Source organism: Notolepis coatsorum, assembly GCF_963971535.1.
Source record: "Notolepis coatsorum genome assembly, chromosome: 8".
Classification (NCBI taxonomy): Eukaryota; Metazoa; Chordata; class Actinopteri; order Aulopiformes; family Paralepididae; genus Notolepis; species Notolepis coatsorum.
Genome location: NC_140172.1, coordinates 25974809 through 25998356, shown reverse-complemented (window position 1 = coordinate 25998356; position 23548 = coordinate 25974809). Strand labels below are relative to the sequence as shown.

The 23548-nt window shown below is 47.2% G+C and overlaps 1 protein-coding gene across 1 annotated transcript in view; it reads right to left on the bottom strand.

Annotated features, from left to right (window-relative positions):
- The window catches only part of mtmr4 (myotubularin related protein 4), a 134769-nt gene that overhangs the window by 40527 nt on the left and 70694 nt on the right, over positions 1 to 23548 (bottom strand). The window contains exon 5 of the mRNA XM_084320340.1: positions 11283 to 11399. Within this exon, the coding sequence (XP_084176466.1) occupies positions 11283 to 11399 (117 nt within the window). The remainder of the gene's footprint in view (positions 1 to 11282; positions 11400 to 23548) is intronic.

Below are 23548 nucleotides of genomic sequence, written 5' to 3'. Positions count from 1 at the left end.
AAAACGTACGAAGTACCAGGTACCTAAAGCGAGTAGAGTAGAGTAGTCGAGTAGGTACTATGCAATGGAAAAGAGGCATACATTTCAAAGGAAATATTGTACTTTTTTACTCCACTACATTTATCTGAACCCATCAGTTACTAGTTACTTTGAAGAAAATGATTTTGCATAGAAAACATGGTTAAAATGCATGAAGATTATAAATACTTTCACAGAGGACATAATCAGAGCAGCATAACTGGACCACACACCTTTAACATAACCTATAGAGGTCAATGGATTGAGGCTTGAATGCTCCCAAGCACTGGGATACACAAACGTCATGTACAGTAGAATGCAATGCATACTTTTACTTTAGATACTTAAATAAATGCAATAACAAATACTTGTATTATTGTCATTGTTATTATTGTCAGGGTGAAAGAAACAATCCCCACTACCAAAATGAAAGTTTACCCAAATCAAAAACCCTGGGTAGACAAATCCGTCCGTGAAGCTCTGAGAGAGCGCACCAAAGCATACAACGACGGCCTAGAGGCAGGCAACATGAATGACCACAAGGTGGCGCGATACAACGTAAGGAGGACAGTGTCAGAGGCCAAACGACGCTACAGGGATAAAATTGAACTCCAGTTTGAACAAGCTGACTCTAGAGCTATGTGGCAGGGGCTCAAAACGATGACAGACTACAAAGGCGCCTCCCTCAAACTGAACAGTGACATCTCCTTAGCAAATGACCTCAATACCTTCTATGCGAGGTTTGATGCTGGTAATAACAACACCAGCTCACAAGCCTCGGCAATGGGGGGGGGGGGGTCGGCTGCTGATGGAGGCGCAGTGTTCAGGGTAACAGAGCATGAGGTGAGGCGGACCTTTAAAAAAGTGAATATCAGGAAGGCAGCAGGTCCAGACGGCATCCCCGGCCGCGTCCTAAAAGTCTGTGCCGACCAACTGGCCCCAGTATTCACTGACATATTTAACCTGTCCTTAGAACAGGCTGTCATCCCCACCTGCCTGAAGAAGTCCACTATTATCCCTGTACCCAAAAAATCCAAGCCTGCTTGCCTCAACGACTACCGCCCTGTAGCTCTCACCTCCATAGCCATGAAGTGCTTTGAGAAGCTAGTAAAGGGCTACATCTGCTCCTCCCTCCCCATCAACATGGACCCCCTGCAATTTGCATACCGCCCCAACAGGTCCACGGAGGACGCCATATCCCATGTGCTGCACACAGCAGCATCACACCTGGACAAGAGGCAGGGGAACTATGTGAGAATGCTATTCATCGACTACAGCTCGGCATTCAATACCATAGTCCCCTCCATACTCATAGCCAAGCTCAGGGACCTGGGCTTGGGCTATGACCTCTGCCAGTGGGTCTTGGACTTCCTGACTGGCAGACCCCAGGTGGTGAGAGCAGGCAACTGCACCTCCTCATCCATCACCCTCAACATAGGGGCCCCCCAGGGCTGTGTTCTGAGTCCCCTCCTCTACTCCCTGTACACACACGACTGTGTGGCTCAGCGGAGTAGCAATACAATCGTCAAATTTGCTGACGACACAGTGGTGGTGGGCCTGATCTCTGCCAACGACGAGAGGGCCTACCTGGAAGAGGTCAAGGTCCTGGCGGGATGGTGCCAGGAAAACAGCCTCTCCCTGAACGTCAGCAAAACAAAGGAGATGATTGTGGACTTCAGGAGGTCGGGGGTCAAGGACTACAGCCCCCTCAGCATCGACGGGGCACCGGTTGAGAGAGTCAACAGCTTTAAGTACCTCGGAGCCTACATATCCGAGGACTTGACATGGACCACACACATTAACAGTGTTGTGAAGAAGGCACGACAACGCCTCTACTTCCTCAGGCGCCTAAGGAAGTTCCAAGTCAGCCAGAAGATCCTTAAGAACTTCTACTCATGTACAATAGAGAGCATCTTGACCGGCAACATCACCTCCTGGTTTGGGAATAGCACTGCACAAGACCAAAGCAGACTACAAAGAGTGACACGTTCTGCTTTGCACTAGATAGTACTGTACATTAGTACACTGCATAGTATTGTGTATTGTATATTATATGGTAACTCAGAACATTGTACATATGTCTATACCGAACACTGTGACCTCATTTTCTTCTTCTAAATTCATGCTATATTATGTTATTATGTTATTTGATACTATCTTGTCTAGCACAGTCTCTGGAGCGTAACAGTAAGAAGCATTTTGTATGAAAGTATTCTGTACTTCTGTATGACAACTATTAAAGAACTTGAACATTATTAAACTACTTTTACTTAAGTAGAATTTGAATAGAGGACTTTTACTTTCACGAGAGTACTTATTTATCTGGGTATTTCTACTTTTACTTAAGTAAAGGAACTGTGTACTTCTTCCACCCCTGCTATTGTGGAGGAGGGGGGGGGGGGATTGTTGAGAACAAAAACAGTTATATCCGGTCAATTCCGGCTGAGTTTAACCTTTGATTGTGCCCAGCTGTTCAGCGTCTCGACTGAATTAGAAATCAATAACATTTTCATGCTGGTGTGGTTCAGAGTTAAAGCACACTGAACACTGATCTCTCCACACACAAGCACGCACGCACGCACACACACACACACACACACACACTTTGGATAAAAGCATCAGCTAAATGACTAAATGTAAATAAATACCCATTGTTCAATTAATAAACTATGCCTTACTGTGTGGAAGAGACTGGGATCATTCTTTTGTGCAAGGCAACATTACTTTCCTAACTTAGTGAAACTAAATGTAACAAATTAACACAGATATAAATGTACTGAATTGTTATTTCTTATTTATTTCTTATTATATTATATTATTAAAAATAACACAGAAAAAAAAAAAAATAATAATCCGATATATATATATATTTTTTACCGATACCCGATCCAGCTATTTTAGTGATATCGGGGTATCAATATGGGATCGGTGCATCCCTATCTCTAACCACTGCAGTGACAACAGCTGTGCAACGTGCTGCTCTCAATATTCTACTGAAACAGAAAGATGAGGAATAAATAAACAAACAGACATTGAAATCCAATTTTTAAAATCAAAACGATCATCTTTAAAACCCTGTAGCGGTCTAAAGGAGTGTCTTTAAAACCCTGTAGCGGTCTAAAGGAGTGTCTTTAAAACCCTGTAGCGGTCTAAAGGAGTGTCTTTAAAACCCTGTAGCGGTCTAAAGGAGTGTCTTTAAAACCCTGTAGCGGTCTAAAGGAGTGTCTTTAAAACCCTGTAGCGGTCTAAAGGAGTGTCTTTAAAACCCTGTAGCGGTCTAAAGGAGTGTCTTTAAAACCCTGTAGCGGTCTAAAGGAGTGTCTTTAAAACCCTGTAGCGGTCTAAAGGAGTGTCTTTAAAACCCTGTAGCGGTCTAAAGGAGTGTCTTTAAAACCCTGTAGCGGTCTAAAGGAGTGTCTTTAAAACCCTGTAGCGGTCTAAAGGAGTGTCTTTAAAACCCTGTAGCGGTCTAAAGGAGTGTCTTTAAAACCCTGTAGTGGTCTAAAGGAGTGTCTTTAAAACCCTGTAGCGGTCTAAAGGAGTGTCTAGGTGACCGGAGGCGGAGACTGCGGGGGGGGATAGAGGTCAGAGGTCACATGGCGGTACTCACAGATATGTCATTGTCCACACCTGGGTAGGTCTACAACAGTGAGGTGAAAGGTCAACCAGGGGGGAGAGCACAGAGTCACAGAGAGGAGGAGGAGGAGGGGTCAGGAGGAGGAGGAGAGGTCAGGAGGAGGCGAGGAGAGAGACACAAGACAGGAGGAAATGGAAAAGAAAACGATTAAAACTAAAATCAAACACAAAATGGAAATGAATGGGGTTAAAAATAAGCGGGTGGAAGGGGGGGGGTAAATATCGAAGAGTGTGAAAGATATAGAGATAACTGATCCTATACAGGATATAATCAAGGGATAACTGATCCTACACAATACTATTGTACTATAATTCTATGACCTGCATCATGTCTTCTACTAGCTGTACCTCCCCTCCCCCCCATGCTGCTATGATGCCTGAATTTCCCCAAGGAAAATATCTTATCTTAGATCAGCGATAACTGATCCTACACAGGATAGATCAGAGATAACTAGGGATGTTCAATATTGGCTTTTTTACCGATATCCGATATACCGATATTGTCCAACTCTTAATTTCCGATACCGATATCAACCAATACAGATATATGCGCGCGCCCCCCCCCCCCCCCCCCCCCCCGAAAAAAACTGAATAATTTCAGGTAATTAACATTACATATCTCTTGTCGTGGAATTAATACAACATTGTGCATACTTTTGACAATAAATAAAATAAGAATTTGTTCTTACTTGCTTGCCTGGTGAAGGATGTCGAGGTTTTTTCAATGTATATAATGTATATATTGGGGGAGATGACAGCATCTAAAGGTGCCAGGTCAGAGAGGTAGATGTGGTGGTGGAGGCGGTCAGAGAGAGTCAGTGTGTTTAGCAGCCGTCAGTGTGGTAGCAGCGAGCAGGGTGTGTGCATGCCGAGGTCGTTTCAGCACATAACTGATAAGGACTGCGAGCAGGCAGAATGGTCAGAGAGAGTTTGACATCAATAGAACAGTGTGAAGGGTGAACAGCAGTTGCCATGACAGCGAGTCACATGGCAACAAGAAGAGGGGCGGGCCTGTCATTGCTATGCCGAGATGATAATGATGATGATGAATATTATAAATGTGAGTTTCCTTCCGGGTGTAAGTTAGATCTAGACACGAAGCTGACGCGAGCGGACGTGGATGAGAGACTTTCATCCCTCTCTCACCCTCGCCGGTGGGGGAGGGGAGATGACACATCATCATTAGCTTCGGCTAACGGGAGAAGTATTTTGGCTAACGACGAGGCCTCAGCCACCATTGGACTAAACAGCAGAAGAGACGATAGAATAATGAATTTAGTGTTCCATCAAAGACTTTTCAAGGACAATACGAGATGGGTAACATCTGAGGCTTTTGTTTATGTAATAAACAACGATTCCAAGAAAGGTACTACGCCGTCCAGTGTCGAATTCTTATGTTTACGGATTGCATTAAAGGGGGATGACAAAGATTGTACAGCCAGTATGAGACGTCGGAGAAAAAAACACAACGCAGAAACTACATGAGCCAATGATGAAGAGAGGTGATAAGTGGCTGATTGATCCAAATCTAACACTGGGTAAATAAAGGTTAAATAAATGTAAAAAAAAAAAGAAACATTAAAAAAAAAAAAGGAATACAGATACAGATAATTTCCGATATTACATTTTAATGCCAATATCACCGATAATATCGGACATCCCTAGAGATCACTGATGTAGTGGAGATAGATCAGAGAGTGTGTACTAACCTTAGGGCTGGGCGATTAATCGATTTTATCAATTAATTCGAATTCATGATTTAAAAAAATAAAATCTTTTTACAAAAAGTGATGTTTGATGAGTTAGATTTGCACTTTATTAATCCCAATAGGGAAATTCATTCTTGTTTGATCAAGAGTAACCTTTTAATACATATATTATTATTTATTTTTTTGTAAGTGAAGATTGGTGATAGTTAGGTTTGCACTTCAATCCCAATAGGGAAATTCATCTTGGTTTGATAATATTTTTGTGTCAAATAAAAACAAAGCTTATTTGAATGATTTCCTTGGCGTTTCTAGTTTTTTGTATTTTATTTTTTTATAATTTTTTAAACAAACACATAAACAAACATGACAACACACGATAAGATATACAAGCATTAGTTGACAGTGCACATCCAATGAAATCACATTTTAGTTAATAGTCATATATAGGATATACCCTTAATACCTGTTATCTAAAAACCTACACACATATGCTCCAGCTCGTACCCCCCCCTCCCGGACCCCCCATTGGATAATCCATCCATTTTCCCTCGCTCCTAACCAGACAATTTCTAGGCGTTTCTAGTTTTTAACACTTTGAGGACCATTCGTCGCCGTCTAATATGGTGCTGGAGGACAGAGGTTTGTCAACAAACCGATGTGTCTTTGTATAGCTATATCTATACTTTATAGTATTGCTATCTGTTCATTCTCATTGTCACTTGAGTGCATAAACCGTCGCTTCATAATGGCTTAAAGAAAATAAAAATCCATCGGTTGGTTGTCATTTTATAGCGTCGTGAATATAAGCTTTATCGCAGTTTTCGTCTCGTATTTTTTCTGGAAAGCTAGTTATAGGGCTAAAGGCTAATAACGTTATATTGAACGGCATTTCTGTTGTGTATATATATACACGAATGAAATAAAACAAACTGCTTATCATCCGGACTATTCCAGAGCATCTATGGATGAAATGGGGGCGGCGGGGGACGCCGATTAGTATTATTGATTACCAATAGTGTCCCTGTGCAAGTAGCCACATTCACAGATCGATTGCTTGCGTTTTACAACAAGCTCCAATACGGCTATAATTTGGGTGAAGAGGGTCCTAACGTCAGCCCATGTGATCGCCGGCAGCATTTCCCCATTATTCATCGGCATCTGGTAGATCGATATGTCCATTGGCTGATCATAAATCCCATTATTCTAGGCTGAAATCTGCGCTTCGAACCGTGATCAACGGTGCAGGCTGTTCGTTTGGGATCAGGCTAAAATGAAACGGCGATAGAAGGTAAAAAAAAAATCCACTCGCCCACAATGATACTGCAGTGGAGCGATGGCGCCCCTAAGAGGATCTGGCCGGTATTGCATGTCGCCAATTTCACAGAGGCGGGTATATCTGCAGTCGATGGGGGATGTTGATTCGGTTATTAATATGGAATAAAACAATAACAACTTGCTACGAGTTAACTCGTGGCTCTGGTCCTCAACGCATGGCACCGAAACACGAGTTAACTCGTGGCCGGTCCAGAGACAAAAATCGATTAAAATCGTAAATCGGATGTGGTGTGAAAAAATGAGATACAATTTTTTGGCCATATCGCCCAGCCCTAAGGTTTGTCAGCTAAAATCATGAGGAGAAAGGCTAACCTGGAATGGGGGCAAAAGGCAAGAAAACAGCTTTAGGGATTAAAGGGATGTGGCTTCAGAGGGAGGGAGGTTTATCTGAGTTTGAGGTCAGGGCAGGATCCTGCAGCGCCTTTTTGAACTCTGTGCCCTGCCGCTCTGAGTGACCGCCCTACAGTAGACCTGCGGTGGTACTGAACATTCTGCCACGTTATTATGACAGAGGAAGCATAGAAATTGTACTGATAGAAGGGCCATGCCCGCCAATACATTCGTCCAATGGTCATTTTCAGGGGTGTAAAGTACTAATTGTACTTCGTTACAATACTTAAGTACTGTTTTGGGGGATTTTGACTTTACTCGAGTATTATTAGGTTTATATACTTGTACTTTTACTCATTTCAGAGAAAAGAAAACATACTTTTTACTCATTACGTTTAAAATGCAGACCTACAAAGTACAAATCACGCAGGTCCAACTATTTTAATTAGTATTAGTTTCTCTGGCCGAACTAACGTTAACGTTATTAATCCTGCGGCCGTACGTTATTTAAAAACAACCAATCAAATCCCCATCAAATCAATGGAAAATGAACCCACCCATACCCATGCTGATTGGTCCTTGTGCAAGACTAGAAAGCGGGGATCTTTGATTCAACACCTGCAATCAGAAGAATAATTTCATATCATATATGAAAACTTGGCCCACGATGGAATGAGTTTGAGACCCCTGGTCTATCCCTTGCAATAAAAAAAAGTTTATACTTTTAGTTTTTAGTACTTAAGTACATTTAAAAGTAGAAACTTTTTTTTAACTTTTGCTCAAGTGTGTTTTTAGCCAGATACTCTGACTTTTACTTGAGTAAGATTGAGACGGTACCCATACTTTCACTTACAGTAAGTATTATTTCTGGGTACTTTTTACCCCCCTGCATGTTATAATGACAGGAAGCATAGGAATTGTACCGATAGAAGTGCCATTCCCGATACCAGCATCTCCTGCGTTAGTGGTGAGCGCCTTGCCCACTGCGCCACTCAGCCGCAAAGGTTAACCTTCTGTAGTGTGGTAGTGAAAGGTTAACCTTCTGTAGTGTGGTAGTGAAAGGTTAACCTTCTGTAGTGTGGTAGTGAAAGGGTAAACCTTCTGTAGTGTCGTAGTGAAACGTTAACCTTCTGTAGTGTGGTAGTGAAAGGTTAACCTTCTGTAGTGTGGTAGTGAAAGGTTAACCTTCTGTAGTGTGGTAGTGAAAGGTTAACCTTCTGTAGTGTGGTAGTGAAAGGTTAACCTTCTGTAGTGTGGTAGTGAAAGGTTAACCTTCTGTAGTGTGGTAGTGAAAGGTTAACCTTCTGTAGTGTGGTAGTGAAAGGGTTAATCCCCTTAGGGGAACTTGTCGTGTACATTTTATAACGGAGAGAGAGGGAAACGACTGCATTCAGCCTCTGCTCCCATGCGATATGTCTCCACCGTGGCAGGAGAGAGCTGCTGTAACGTCACACTGTTCTAAAGCTATTTGCTTATTGTACTTATTGTATGCCCATGCTTATGTCTGTACTTTATAATTATGCATTGCTTTTATTCTGTCAACTGTATGCTAATGTTATGCCTATGTTCATTGTATGTTATTTGCTGTGAAGCACTTTGAGTTGCAATCCACGTATGAAAGGTGCTATATAAATAAAGTTATTATTATTATTAATATTATTATTATTATTATTATTATTATTATTATTATTTGGACTGAACACAGACTCCATCATTCATGGCTTCTCCAGCATCCTGTATTGCTACAGGATTTGCTTGTATTGGGTGTATTCTTATTTACCATGTAACTGCCACTTGTTGCTACCAAATTTGGGTGAGAGCGTACATGTAGAGAGAGACCTCATTATCCATAGAGCCTCTCAAAGTGGGAATAGGACATGGGTATTTCCAATGGACACATTTCTAAATCGTCTCGTTTAAAACAAATAAAGCATGACGGTGTACCTTTCTGTGTGTATTCATCCACAATCTATAGCTCAACATGAAACAATTCGGAATTAATCGTAAAATAATTATGTATGGCGGCTGGGTGGTGCAGCGGACATTGCGCTCGTCACCAACGCAAGAGACACCGGATTCGACTCCGGCTGTCGGCGTTGCCTCCGGCTTGGGCCGGCCGTCATACTGACTCAATTGGCAGAGTTAGCGGGTGGAAGTCGATGGGTGGTAATCTGGACGTTGTGGACAGCGACTCCTACAGGTCGGTTGGGGACGCCTGCACAGCAGAGACAGGAGATGGCGGGGGTAGTATGAGCCTCCCACACGTTACACCTCGCCAATGAGAGTCCGCGCTGGCAGGTGAAAAGATGTGACAGGCTGCCTCCTCGTGTATCGGAGGGGACACGTGATGCAAGGCTTCTATCCTCCCTACAACCGGCCAGTGGGGGGCATATGCGAGCAACGTTCAAGACAGGGGAGGGGAGGGCGGCTAAGTGGCGCAGTGGGCAAGGCGCTCGCCACTAGTGCAGGAGATGCTGGGTTCGAGCCCAGCTCTCGGCATTGCTACCAGCTTGGCTGGCCGTTCATACTAACACAATTGGCAGTGTTAGGGGTGGGAAAGCTGGTGGGTGGGTCCTGGTCATTGTAAACAGCGACTCCTACAGTTCGGTCGGGGCGCCTGCTCAGCAAGGAAAAGGATCTAAGGGGGGTAGTGTGATCCTTCCACACGTTACACCCTCTCAGTGAGAGTCCGCGCTGCCAGGTGAAAAGAAGCGGTTGATGTGTCGGAGGAAGCATGTGATTGCCTCCACTCTCCCAGACCGACTGTAGGGGGTAGGTGCGCAGCGACCAGGAAGGGGATTGGGAATTGGCATAACGACTAACATTGGGATGGGAGAAAAACGGAGGAAAAAGGAGGGGGAAAAAGATCTAAAAATAAAAGACAGGGGAGGGGAGAATTGGCACAGCGGGTAATTGGGATGGGAGAAAAATAGAAAAAAAGGAGAAAAAGTGGATCAAAATAAAAAATAATAATTATGTATAATTTTATTTCAACCAAAAATGCTTAAAGGTTGCATGCATTATAAATGGCCTTTTCCAGTGTTTAGCATGTTTTCCTAGCAATTGGGGATTATATCAATGTGGTCTGTGTCGTTAATTATCATATTGACTCATCAGTCTAGTCTCGAGTTCACGAGATCTTCCCTCACTCAACTAAGCCGTTCTGATTTGATGATATTGCTGACGTGAATAAGGTACTGATTTGCAGTAACGCCCCCTCTATGGTTGTAGCGCATAGTGTAACCCGACACTTCCTCAAACGGGTTTTGACTGCGAGGCAGGGAGCGGACGAGCGAGAGAGAGGGAGGGAGAGAGATGGTGAGAGAGAGAGAGGGACCAGTCTTCTCTCACACACACACACACGGAGCGTTTACACAGGTTGTGTGTAAGTGCTCCGTGCCTCCGCGTGTCCCTCTTTCTCTCTCTCTCTCTCTCTCTCTCTCCCTCGCAGTCGGGAGCACCAGCATATCACTGTAATATCTTTGCGCATGCTCCCACGCGCACGCCCGTATTCCGATCCGTACAATAATATTCACAGGGGTATATATTGTCATTTGAAACAAGTTACCAATGCACTGTCCCATGGGATTATGCCCCCCCCCCCGCGAAATTAATTAGTATCCCCCTCAGTCTCTCTCTCTGTGCCAGTCGCAGACTGTGTGGATGACTGTCACTCAAAGTGCTTATGGGCGGAGCCAGGGCAACACAGCCTGAAATCCAAAGGGAGAAAAATTTGGCCTTTGAGTACTTGATTAGAAATATAAAACAATGAATTAAAAAAAAAGATTTTTAAACGTACAGATGTGTTCAATAGACTCACAGGAATTGTGTAAAGTTGCACAAATAGTGCAAGGAATAGCAATGCACGTCCCCTTTAAAACAATAATGTTAGTGATAGAAGGGAACTTATTTTGTGGAAAAAAATGGAAAGCTTGCCAATGTTCATGAGGCAGAATTATTACAATAGCTGATAATCCATTTTCCCAATGATAAATCCGTATACGGGTGGACCACGCGGGAAACTAAAGTGACGTCAGACTACACCTCCCTATACTGATCTAGAGTCAGCTTCACTCGTTGTGACCTCTCCTCGATTGTTTTGAATAAGGTCATGAAACCCAAGTGTTCCTGGTCATCACTGACCCCAGACCAGCGCTCCTACTCGGGGGGTGAATATGGGCCCAGGCTTGGATGTTTGTGGGGGGGTTGTGTGTTGAGTGTGGGTTATGTCACTGGGGTTTTGTCAACACGTACGTTGATGACCGAGTCCTTGAACTTGATGTGGAGCCTGTAGTTGGAGATGGCGATGACGGCATCGTCTGCACGGCCCAGATACTCCACTCCTTCCCCCTGAAGAGCTGGGAACGGCACCTGGGAGGAAGGACAAAACAAATGCATAAATAAAAACCTATATAATATAAGCAGACGTGTCATTCTTATAGCACGCATTATCTTGGGCCAAAATTATATCAATTTACCAGGGTTCCCACAGACATTGCAAAATGAAATTCAAGTAGTTTTCTAAGCACTATTTTCCATTTTAAAAGGGCATTTAAAAGGATACAATTCACTTTTAAATGCTTTTTTTATTGAAAAGAAAATCGGATCCAATATTTATGGCTTAAAACCTATTTCCGACAATTACTTCTTTATTTTTTAAACAAAAATCAAGCACTTTAAGCACTTCAAGGACCTTGTGCGAACCATGATTTACAGCGTTATCTCGGATCGAGCGAACAAGACCCGTCCCGATTTTCAATTTTTTTTGAAGTCCAGTCTCAAAACACTACGTTTTTAATTTCAAGTTTATTTGTGCTGGCTTGACACCTGGCACTACCAAACGTACGCACCCCTGCTGAGGGGTCCAGGTAAAATGGGAGAGAGGGCCCTGAGAGAGAGAACTGCACCCTGAGAGAGAACTGCACCCTGAGAGAGAGAACTGCACCCTGAGAGAGAACTGCACCCTGAGAGAGAGAACTGCGCCCTGAGAGAGAGAACTGCACCCTGAGAGGGAGAACTGCACCCTGAGAGGGAGAACTGCACCCTGAGAGAGAGAACTGCACCCTGAGAGAGAGAACTGCACCCTGAGAGAGAGAACTGCACCCTGAGAGAGAGAACTGCACCCCGAGAGAGAACTGCGCCCTGAGAGAGAGAACTGCACCCTGAGGGAGAACTGCACCCTGAGAGAGAACTGCACCCTGAGAGAGAGAACTGCACCCTGAGAGAGAGAACTGCACACTGAGAGAGAGAACTGCACCCTGAGAGAGAACTGCACCCTGAGAGAGAGAACTGCACCCTGAGAGAGAACTGCACCCTGAGAGAGAGAACTGCACCCTGAGAGAGAACTGCACCCTGAGAGAGAGAACTGCACCCTGAGAGAGAGAACTGCGCCCTGAGAGAGAGAACTGCACCCTGAGAGAGAGAACTGCACCCTGAGAGAGAACTGCGCCCTGAGAGAGAGAACTGCACCCTGAGAGAGAGAACTGCACCCTGAGAGAGAGAACTGCACCCTGAGAGAGAGAACTGCGCCCTGAGAGAGAGAACTGCGCCCTGAGAGCGAGAACTGCACCCTGAGAGCGAGAACTGCACCCTGAGAGCGAGAACTGCACCCTGAGAGGGAGGTTTCGAAGGGTCAAAGTGGGTGTCAAACAGGAGGGAAGACTGTCAGGTTTTAAACTGTGGATACCAAAGAGAGAAGGTAAAGACGACTTTAAACTGTTGAACAGTAATCCAGAACTATTTTATTGCACTGTAAAAAAACTGATTTTATATGTCTGCACTTTATGTGCTCATTTCATGGCTATTCTATTCTACTATTTTATTGCACTGCACTATTGCACTATTTTACTCTGTCTATTCTATCATACTCTTTTATTATTGTCTTTTTAAAACTGAATCAAACCATAAACAAGGTGGCCTGTTGGGATGTTAGATCTTAATGTGAAAAACTGATTTTATATGTCTGCACTTTATGTGCTCATTTTATGCCTGTCTTTTTTCTGTTGTGAAGCACTTTGAGCTGCAGTTTCTGTATGAAAGGTGCTATACAAATAAAGTTTTATTATTATTATTATTATTATTATAGTGTGCATGTGTAGCTGGCTGCCTGGTAGCAGGTAGTGGTGTCGTACCAACAGAAGAATCTGTGCGAGCGAGCAGGCTGTTGTCGTGGAGCCTGAGTGAGCAGGGAGGGAGGAGGGCGGGACGGGAGACGGTTTCTAAACACGGCTGTTGGCGGTGGCCTCTAGGACAACCATTAACATTCCTACTTGGTGCCCCATTGTACGACCAGCCTGGCCTACGTACAGCCTGGCATGAGACCCCCACATTAAGATGATTGGTTCCCATCAGGGGATAATAGAACACATTTTTCCATCTCATTCTGAAGCGTTGCATTAGTCCCACCCACACACACACACACACACACACACACACGCACGCACACAGCTGCGGTTGCTGACTTCTAAAGGATGCCTCAACTGATCTAAAAATGGAAGCGCTATATCCGGTCAGTCGAACCCAAACAGACACGCAGCACGCTAACAATGTCAATCAATCCAACCCCTTTGGCTCAAGTAATGATGTTCATGGTCTCCATACAGTAGCTTCTTACTGACGGGTTACATATGAGAGTATTGAGTGGGCACCCAAGTGGCGACCCATGTAACGCGCTGCGTCGCGAAGCGGCCGACCCGGGTTCGATTCCTGGACCCGGCGTCCTTTGCCGAATGTCTTCCCCCCGCTCTGTCTCCCGTTCTTCCTCTATCTCTCTCTCTAACGGACTGCCCGGTAGTACAAACAAATAAAAAAATCTACCAAAAACAAGTGAGTAATGATGTTCATGGTCTCCATAGCTTCTTACTGACGGGGTACATAGCTTCTTACTGACGGGGTACATAGCTTCTTACTGACGGGTTACATAGCTTCTTACTGACGGGTTACATAGCTTCTTACTGACGGGTTACATAGCTTCTTACTGACGGGTCACATTATATGAGGACGTCCTTCATGTCACTGAACTGGAGAGAGTGACATCTTTACTCAGACAGATAGCGAACAATGAGATCTGAATGACAGGAAAATGTGCAGAGAGAGATAAAAAATATATACATTTCTGTGTGGAATAAAGGTCTCTTCTTGTCAGTAAACCATCTCTCTCTCGTAAATTGAGTGTCACGTCTAGACCTCTCTTACGTCTTCTACCCCGTATTTTTCTTTGAGCGGTAAAAAAAAAAAAGTGTTTCACTCGCTCTTCGCTTCAGTTTCTTCTTCAAGCGCGGCTTCTATGCGCCGCTCATCTGCCCAGCATCCCCCCCGTGGGGAACATTAATGTGACTCTGCTTTTTCCTCCTGCTGTAACCTGTCACTGGGGACGAAGAGGAATGTCTAATCTATTCCTGAAGGGCTCCCTACTGCGTTGCCTAGTAGAGGCCGCCTACTGCCATGACCTCAACGGCAGGTACTGCTGACTCACTGAGAGGGGGACCCATTGGTACGTGAAGGAAACACACGGTGCTGCTGCACTGCAGGCGTGACCCTGATCCCACCTCCCGGGTGACATGCCTGTGTGTACGGGTGCTAAGGTGTAGGAGGGCGATGCAGGAAGGAAAGAAAAGACACATTTAAACTGCCTTGTGTAATGTAAATATAGGACAATATAGTATTCTTCCTCAGAAGGGCAAAGGGGGGTTACTGTGATGCCTAGGACATTTATTTTAATTTATTTGGCTCCCCCTTAACTCCAGCAGGAGCAGCAGCTATTCTTCCTGAACCTCGTTAGCTCCAACAGACTGAGGAAAGGTAACAGACTGAGGAAAGGTAACAAACTGAGGAAAGGTAACAGACTGAGGAAGGAAAGGTAACATACTGAGGAAGGAAAGGTAACAGACTGAGGAAGGAAAGGTAACAGACTGAGGAAAGGTAACAGACTGAGGAAAGGTAACAGACTGAGGAAAGGTAACACTGAGGAAAGGAAAGGTAACAGACTGAGGAAAGGAAAGGTAACAGACTGAGGAAAGGTAACAGACTGAGGAAAGGAAAGATAACAGACTGAGGAAAGGTAACAGACTGAGGAAAGGAAACAGACTGAGGAAGGAAAGGTAACAGACTGAGGAAGGAAAGGTAACAGACTGAGGAAGGAAAGGTAACAGACTGAGGAAGGAAAGGTAACAGACTGAGGAAAGGTAACAGACTGAGGAAAGGTAACAGACTGAGGAAAGGAAAGGTAACAGACTGAGGAAAGGTAACAGACTGAGGAAAGGTAACAGACTGAGGAAAGAAAACAGACTGAGGAAGGAAAGGTAACAGACTGAGGAAAGGTAACAGACTGAGGAAGGAAAGGTACCAGACTGAGGAAGGAAAGGTAACAGACTGAGGAAGGAAAGGTAACAGACTGAGGAAGGAAAGGTAACACTGAGGAAAGGTAACAGACTGAGGAAGGAAAGGTAACAGACTGAGGAAGGAAAGGTAACAGACTGAGGAAGGAAAGGTAACAGACTGAGGAAAGAAAGGTAACAGACTGAGGAAGGAAAGGTAACAGACTGAGGAAAGGAAAGGTAACAGACTGAGGAAAGGTAACAGACTGAGGAAAGGAAAGGTAACAGACTGAGGAAAGGAAACAGACTGAGGAAAGGTAACAGACTGAAGGCCTCTGCATGCTACAGAAACTTCAAAGCAACTGCAACACAACATCGACAAAGCAACAGTGTTTTAGACACTCTGCCTTTATGCTTCTGCAACATCGACGCGCAAAGTTAGTTTAACTAAAGTTAGTTTAGGTTCGTGTTAACGTTAGATAATGTACAAAATAAACGTATTTCCGGTGATTTTAGACGTCGCTCTTTTATTTTGAAATCCCCCGACCGGAAGTGTTATAGTGTCTGTTGCTAGCAGCTTAACTTTCTGTGCTTTTTGAGCTAACGTTACCGTAACGTCATTAGTTTCCAATGGAGAGGACCTTGGCTCACATGCAGCTCAAACTACCTATTGGAATAAATTAACCTCAGGATACCATTGTATTTAGTTGGTTAGCTATGTAGCTAATGTGGATAGCATTTTGTATAGCACCAATGCTAGCTGGCTGGCTACAGCTTTATTTACTAAATTATGGAGGCTTTTTAATCGTCAAGGTAAGAGAGGATTTGTCATGATCAACTGAAGGCATATGCTATGGAACAATATGTGCTTGGGTTTTCAGAAAAAGGCCAGCTATGTGACGCTAATTATTTAGCATCAACGCTGGCTGGCTACAACAATGGCGGATGGTATTCTCTGCGAGTCTGTGCGAGACCAATATTATTCTATGACAGCCCCGCCCCCATTCGCTAACCAACGCAATATCAACGCAACGGTTGTTTAGGTTAGATTTTGGAGACATGTACGCAGCATCCTCGCAACACAGTCTACAAGACCCTAAACAACAACCGCGCTGAAATCGCGCTGATGTTGTGTTGAAGTTGCTTTGAAGTTGCTGTAGCATGTAGAGGCCTTGAGGAAGGAAAGGTAACAGACTGAGGAAGGAAAGGTAACGCATATCTTCCACAATAAGAAAAACATGGTAATGTGATAATTTGTGGGTATGGTTGGCCAGTCCTAGTTGGTACATGGTGTCCTGTTAGGTGGGTCTGTTAGGCGGGTCTGTTAGGTGGGTTAGGCGGGTCTGTTAGGTGGGTCTGTTAGGTGGGTCTGTTAGACTGGTCTGTTAGGTGGGTCTGTTAGGCGGGTCTGTTAGGCGGGTCTGTTAGGCGGGTCTGTTAGGCGGGTCTGTTAGGCGGGTCTGTTAGGTGGGTCTGTTAAGTGGGTCTGTTAGGTGAGTCTGTTAGGTGGGTCTGTTAGGTGGGTCTGTTAGGTGGGTCTGTTAGGCGGGTCTGTTAGGCGGGTCTGTTAGGCGGGTCTGTTAGGCGGGTCTGTTAGGCGGGTCTGTTAGGCGGGTCTGTTAGGCGGGTCTGTTAGGTGGGTCTGTTAGGCGGGTCTGTTAGGCGGGTCTGTTAAGTGGGTCTGTTAGGCGGGTCTGTTAGGTGGGTCTGTTAGGTGGGTCTGTTAGGTGGGTCTGTTAGGTAGCCTATTAGTTTGCCAGATTATTTCTAAGTAAGGCCGCAGAGCGCTACTTCAGTACTGGAAGAGAGGGACATGGTGTGCCCTGCTGTAGTGCTGAGTGTCTGGTTAACATGCTGTGCAGCCAGGGAGCTGCAGTGAACAAGCTCTGGTCCAAATGGAGGTGTGTGAGTCACTGACAGCAGGCTGGTGTAGCAGAAAGACATTGTGTCACGCTTTCCCTCGGAGCAGCCCGCACCGCAGCACAAACACACAGGGAGAGGGGGGGGGGGGGGAGGGGGGGGGAGAGAGAGGAGAGAGAGGGGGGCAGAGGCAGAGAGAAGGAGGGGGGGAGAGGGGGCAGAGGGAGAGAGAAGGAGGGGGCGAGAGGGCAGAGGGAGAGAGAAGGAGGGGGAGAGGGCAGAGGGAGAGAGAGAGGTGGGGGCAGAGGCAGAGAGAAGGAGGGGGAGAGAGGGGGCAGAGGGAGAGAGAAGGAGGGGGAGAGAGGGGGCAGAGGGAGAGAGAAGGAGGGGGAGAGGTGGGGGCAGAGGGAGAGAGAGGTGGGGGCAGAGGCAGAGAGAGGTGGGGGCAGAGGCAGAGAGAAGGAGGGGGAGAGAGGGGGCAGAGGGAGAGAGAGGTGGGGGCAGAGGCAGAGAGAAGGAGGGGGAGAGAGGGGGCAGAGGGAGAGAGAAGGAGGAGAGAGGGGGCAGAGGGAGAGAGAGAGGTGGGGGCAGAGGGAGAGAGAAGGAGGGGGAGAGAGGGGGCAGAGGGAGAGAGAAGGAGGGGGAGAGAGGGGGCAGAGGGAGAGAGAAGGAGGAGAGAGGGGGCAGAGGGAGAGAGAGAGGGGGGGGCAGAGGGAGAGAAAGGAGAGAGAGGTGGGGGCAGAGGGAGAGAGAAGGAGGGGAGAGAGGGGGCAGAGGGAGAGAGAAAGAGAAAGAGGGGGAGAGAGGGGGCAGAGGGAGAGAGAAGGAGGGGGAGAGAGGGGGCAGAGGGAGAGAGAGAGGTGGGGGCAGAGGGAGAGAAAGGAGAGAGAGGTGGGGGCAGAGGGAGAGAGAAAGAGAAAGAGGGGGAGAGAGGGGGCAGAGGGAGAGAGAAGGAGGGGGAGAGAGGGGGCAGAGGGAGAGAGAGAGGTGGGGGCAGAGGGAGAGAAAGGAGAGAGAGGTGGGGGCAGAGGGGAGAGAGAGGTGGGGGCAGAGGGAGAAAAAGGAGAGAGGGGGGCAGAGGGAGAGAGAAGGAGGGGGAGAGAGGGGCAGAGGGAGAGAGAAGGAGGGGGAGAGAGGGGGCAGAGGGAGAGAGAAGGAGGGGAGAGAGGGGGCAGAGGGAGAGAGAGGTGGGGGCAGAGGCAGAGAGAAGGAGGGGGAGAGAGGGGGCAGAGGGAGAGAGAGAGGTGGGGGCAGAGGGAGAGAGAGGACTGTGACCTAATTTTTTTACTTCTAATTTACATACTATACTATGTTATTTTATTTCATACTTATCTTGTCTAGCACAGTCTCTGGAGCGTAACAGTAAGAAGCATTTTGTATAAAAGTATTCTGTACTTCTGTATGACAACTATTAAAGAAACTTGAAACTTGAACTTGAGAGAGAGGGGGGCAGAGGGAGAGAGAAGGAGGGGGAGAGAGGGGGCAGAGGGAGAGAGAAGGAGGGGGAGAGAGGGGGCAGAGGGAGAGAGAAGGAGGGGGAGAGAGGGGGCAGAGGGAGAGAGAAGGAGGGGGAGAGAGGGGGCAGAGGGAGAGAGAAGGAGGGGGAGAGAGGGGGCAGAGGGAGAGAGAAGGAGGGGGAGAGAGGGGGCAGAGGGAGAGAGAAGGAGGGGGAGAGAGGGGGCAGAGGGAGAGAGAAGGAGGGGGAGAGAGGGGGCAGAGGGAGAGAGAAGGGGGGGGAGAGAGGGGGCAGAGGGAGAGAGAAGGAGGGGGAGAGAGGGGGCAGAGGGAGAGAGAAGGAGGGGAGAGAGGGGGCAGAGGGAGAGAGAAGGAGGGGGAGAGAGGGGGCAGAGGGAGAGAGGAGGGGGAGAGAGGGGGCAGAGGGAGAGAGAAGGAGGGAGAGAGGGGGCAGAGGGAGAGAGAAGGAGGGGGAGAGAGGGGCAGAGGGAGAGAAGGAGGGGGAGAGAGGGGGCAGAGGGAGAGAAGGAGGGGAGAGAGGGGCAGAGGGAGAGAAGGAGGGGGAGAGAGGGGCAGAGGGAGAGAAGGAGGGGGAGAGAGGGGGCAGAGGGAGAGAGAAGGAGGGGGAGAGAGGGGGCAGAGGGAGAGAGAGAGAGGGGGCAGAGGGAGAGAGAAGGAGGGGGAGAGAGGGGGCAGAGGCAAGAGAGAGAGGTGGGGGCAGAGGGAGAGAAGGAGGGGGAGAGAGGGGGCAGAGGGAGAGAAGGAGGGGGAGAGAGGGGGCAGAGGGAGAGAGAAGGAGGGGGAGAGAGGGGGCAGAGGGAGAGAGAAGGAGGGGAGAGAGGGGCAGAGGGAGAGAGAGAGAGGGGGCAGAGGGAGAGAAGGAGGGGAGAGAGGGGGCAGAGGGAGAGAGGAGGGGGAGAGAGGGGGCAGAGGGAGAGAAGGAGGGGGAGAGAGGGGGCAGAGGAGAGAGAAGGAGGGGAGAGGGGGCAGAGGGAGAGAAGGAGGGGGAGAGAGGGGGCAGAGGAGAGAGAAGGAGGGGGAGAGAGGGGGCAGAGGAGAGAGAGAGAGGGGGCAGAGGGAGAGAGAAGGAGGGGGAGAGAGGGGGCAGAGGGAGAGAGAAGGAGGGGGAGAGAGGGGGCAGAGGGAGAGAGAAGGATGGGGAGAGAGGGGGCAGAGGGAGAGAGAGGAGGTGGGGGCAGAGGGAGAGAAGGAGGGAGAGAGAGGGGGGCAGAGGGGGCAGAGGCAGAGAAGGAGGGAGAGAGAGGGGGGCAGAGGGAGAGAAGGAGGGGGAGAGAGGGGGCAGAGGGAGAGAGAAGGAGGGGGAGAGAGGGGCAGAGGCAAGAAAGGAGAGAGAGAGAGGGGGCAGAGGGAGAGAAGGAGGGGGAGAGAGGGGGCAGAGGAGAGAGAAGGAGGGGGAGAGAGGGGGGCAGAGGGAGAGAGAAGGAGGGGGAGAGAGGGGGCAGAGGAGAGAGAGGAGAGAGAAGGGGGCAGAGGGAGAGAAGGAGGGGGAGAGAGGGGGGCAGAGGGAAGAGAGAGAGAGAGAGGGGCAGAGGGAGAGAGGAGGGGGAGAGGGGGGGGGCAGAGGGAGAGAGAAAGAGAGAGGGGGCAGAGGGAGAGAGGAGGGGGGCAGAGGGGAGAGAGAAGAGAGAGGGGGCAGAGGGAGAGGAGGGGAGAGGGGGGGCAGAGGGAGAGAGAGAGAGAGGGGGCAGAGGAGAGAGGAGGGGGAGAGGGGGGGCAGAGGGAGAGAGAGAGGTGGGGGCAGAGGGAGAGAGAGAGGAGGGGGAGAGGGGGGGCAGAGGGAGAGAGAGAGGTGGGGGCAGAGGGAGAGAGAGAGGTGGGGGCAGAGGGAGAGAGAGAGGTGGGGGCAGAGGGAGAGAGAAGGAGGGGAGAGAGGGGGCAGAGGGAGAGAGAAGGAGGGGGAGAGGGGGGCAGAGGGAGAGAGAGAGGTGGGGGCAGAGGGAGAGAGAGAGGTGGGGGCAGAGGGAGAGAGAGTGGGGGCAGAGGGAGAGAGAAGGAGGGGAGAGAGGGGGCAGAGGGAGAGAGAGGTGGGGGCAGAGGGAGAGAGAAGGAGGGGAGAGAGGGGGGCAGAGGAGAGAGAAGGAGGGGGGAGAGGGGGGGCAGAGGGAGAGAGAGAGGTGGGGGCAGGGAGAGAGAAGGAGGGGGAGAGAGGGGGGGCAGAGGCAGAGAGAAGGAGGGGAGAGAGGGGGGCAGAGGGAGAGAGAGGTGGGGCAGAGGAGAGAGAAGGAGGGGAGAGAGGGGGGCAGAGGGAGAGAGAGAGGTGGGGGCAGAGGGAGAGAGAAGGAGGGGGAGAGAGGGGGCAGAGGGAGAGAGAGAGGTGGGGGCAGAGGGAGAGAGAAGGAGGGGAGAGAGAGGGGGCAGAGGCAGAGAGAAGGAGGGGGATGGGGAGAAGAGGAGAGAGGGGGGCCAGAGGGAGAGAGAGGCAGGGGGAGAGAGAGAGGGGGGGACAGAGGGAGAGAGGGGGAGGAGAGGGACATTTCAGAAAAGAAGAGGATGAGAGGGACATTTCAGAAAAGAAGAGGATGAGAGAGGAAGAGGATGAGAGAGAGAACAAACATAGGAGATGAATATACTAGAGTGAAAAAATGAGAAAAGGACAGAATATATATAGAGAGAGAAGAGAGGATGAGAGAGAGGAAGAGAGGATGAACCAAGATAGATACACTAGAGCGAAAAAAGGAGGAAAGAGAATGGAGAGAAAAATAGAAAGAGAGAAGGAAAGACGGACAGAGAGAGAGAGAAGAGAAGAGAGCGAGAGACACCAGTGACTAATCATTTCTGACTTGGCTTGTGAGTCGTGACTTCCGGTCTAAGCAGCCTGGGCATGCACGTTTACACACACGCTCACACAGTGCACACACAAGCTCACACATACTGCACACACACGCTCACACACACACACGCTCACACACGCTGCACACACACACTCACACATGCTGCACACACAAGCTCACACAGTGAATGTAGAGCAGTGTGTTATGGACATACAGTACTCATTTGTATATGAATGGTAGACAGTATGGTGGGGTGGAGGATGATTGTAATTTGCCTGCAGTACAGCGCTGGTTAGAGACACCAGCTGTCAGTCAAGTTAGCGTTGGACTGCATGTACATTAGGGCTCACCTTCGATTTTTTTTTGGGAATTCGAAGCTTCGGGGGCCGAGATTCGATTTTAACTCGAAGCTTCGAATTTTTTATTTATTTTTTTTTTTTTAAAGACATTCGTTTTAATTTTTATTATAATTTTTTTATGTTGTGGGACTTGTACAGCACTTTGTTCAACTTTATCAGTGCTGTAACGTTTAAACCTTTTAAATCTTAGACAAACTAAACACTTTGCTTCCATGAAATATTGTAAGCAGTCATTTGAGGCTTTATAAAAGCAGCACAATGAACACAAATCTGTCAGTGCCGAGCAGTGTTGTGCTAGTTACTGAAAAATAGTAACTCAGTTACTTTACTAGTTACTTCATTTCAAAGTACTTCGTTACTGTACTAGTTACTTACACCCAAAAGTATGAGTTACTGTGAAAAGTAACTATTTAGTTATTTAAAAAAAAATAAAAAAAATAAATTGCTCAAGTCCCATGCCCCATATACTCAAAATCGGTTGATCAACTTGACAGTTTCCATTCACATCACCGAACTCTGCTAAGCAATGTGGTCTAGAGCGTTTCATTATATATTCCCTCCCCGCTGTATGTATATTTCTCTCCCACCCACCCACCCCCTCCTAATGTACAGTCCCCTCCCCATCATATGTATATACTCTGTCAGGATCTAGGGGTAACAGTACTGTATATTTGAATACCGCTTATGTCACAAATGTATCAGTACTAAATACCTATATGTCCCTATGCCATAAATGTCATGTATGTTGTGTATGTCATAAATGTCTATATGAATTGAAAATGGGGGACCCTGATGGAAACAAGACAAACGTCTTTCTCAGGTCTGCATCCCCTTAACAATTGTATGTATTGAGCCGTACTGTATTGTACCCATTCTGCAATCTGTTAAATAAAGTTTTCATTCATTCATTCATTCATCCATTCATTAATTCATTCATAACCATCTTGCAGCGTTGTTATCAAAGCATTGCAACGTTAGAATAGTTAGGATATCAATTGTGCATGAAAGGACTATATTTATATTGTTTGATTAGTATTATGAGATTCCCTGGCAGATTAAGTACAGTCAAAATCCGTTGATCTTGAGTTTCAGTGAACACATTGCACTCACCGTCACCAGTCTGCGGTGGTCGAGATGTAACGTTAGTCCAGTTGACTCCAGCAGCCCTTCAAACATGTTCTTTATCTCGTTTCCATGTTGTATATTAATTATCTCTCCAAGTAGTTGCTAAATGGTTTGTTAGTTCGTTATTATTACTGCGTTCTTATTATGTAGATTCATAGCGAGCGTCCTCTTGTTGTTTACTGTAGAGAGCGCCTATTCTTTCAGAACGTCAGTGGCCAATCAGAAGTGCGAAACCAGAATGAGGCTACGGAAAGAAATAATAATAATAATAATACTTCGTTTATATAGCGCCTTTCAGTCTACAGTAAACAAAACAAACGCAGGCGAAATAAGGACGCTCGCTATGAATCTACATAAAAAGAACGCAGTAACGAACTAACAAACCATTCAGTAACGTAAGTAGCGTTACTGAATTTCAAAGTAATGCGTTAGAGTACTAGTTGCGGCAAAAAGTAACTTCGTTTCTGTAACGCGTTACTTTGTAACGCGTTAGTCCCAACACTGGTGCCGAGTCCGACCTCATCTTAAATAACAAACAGCATTGCTTGTTGTAGTTAACAAAGAGAGGCAGAGTTGATTTAGCAAAAAAAAAAAATTTAAATGTATTATCATAT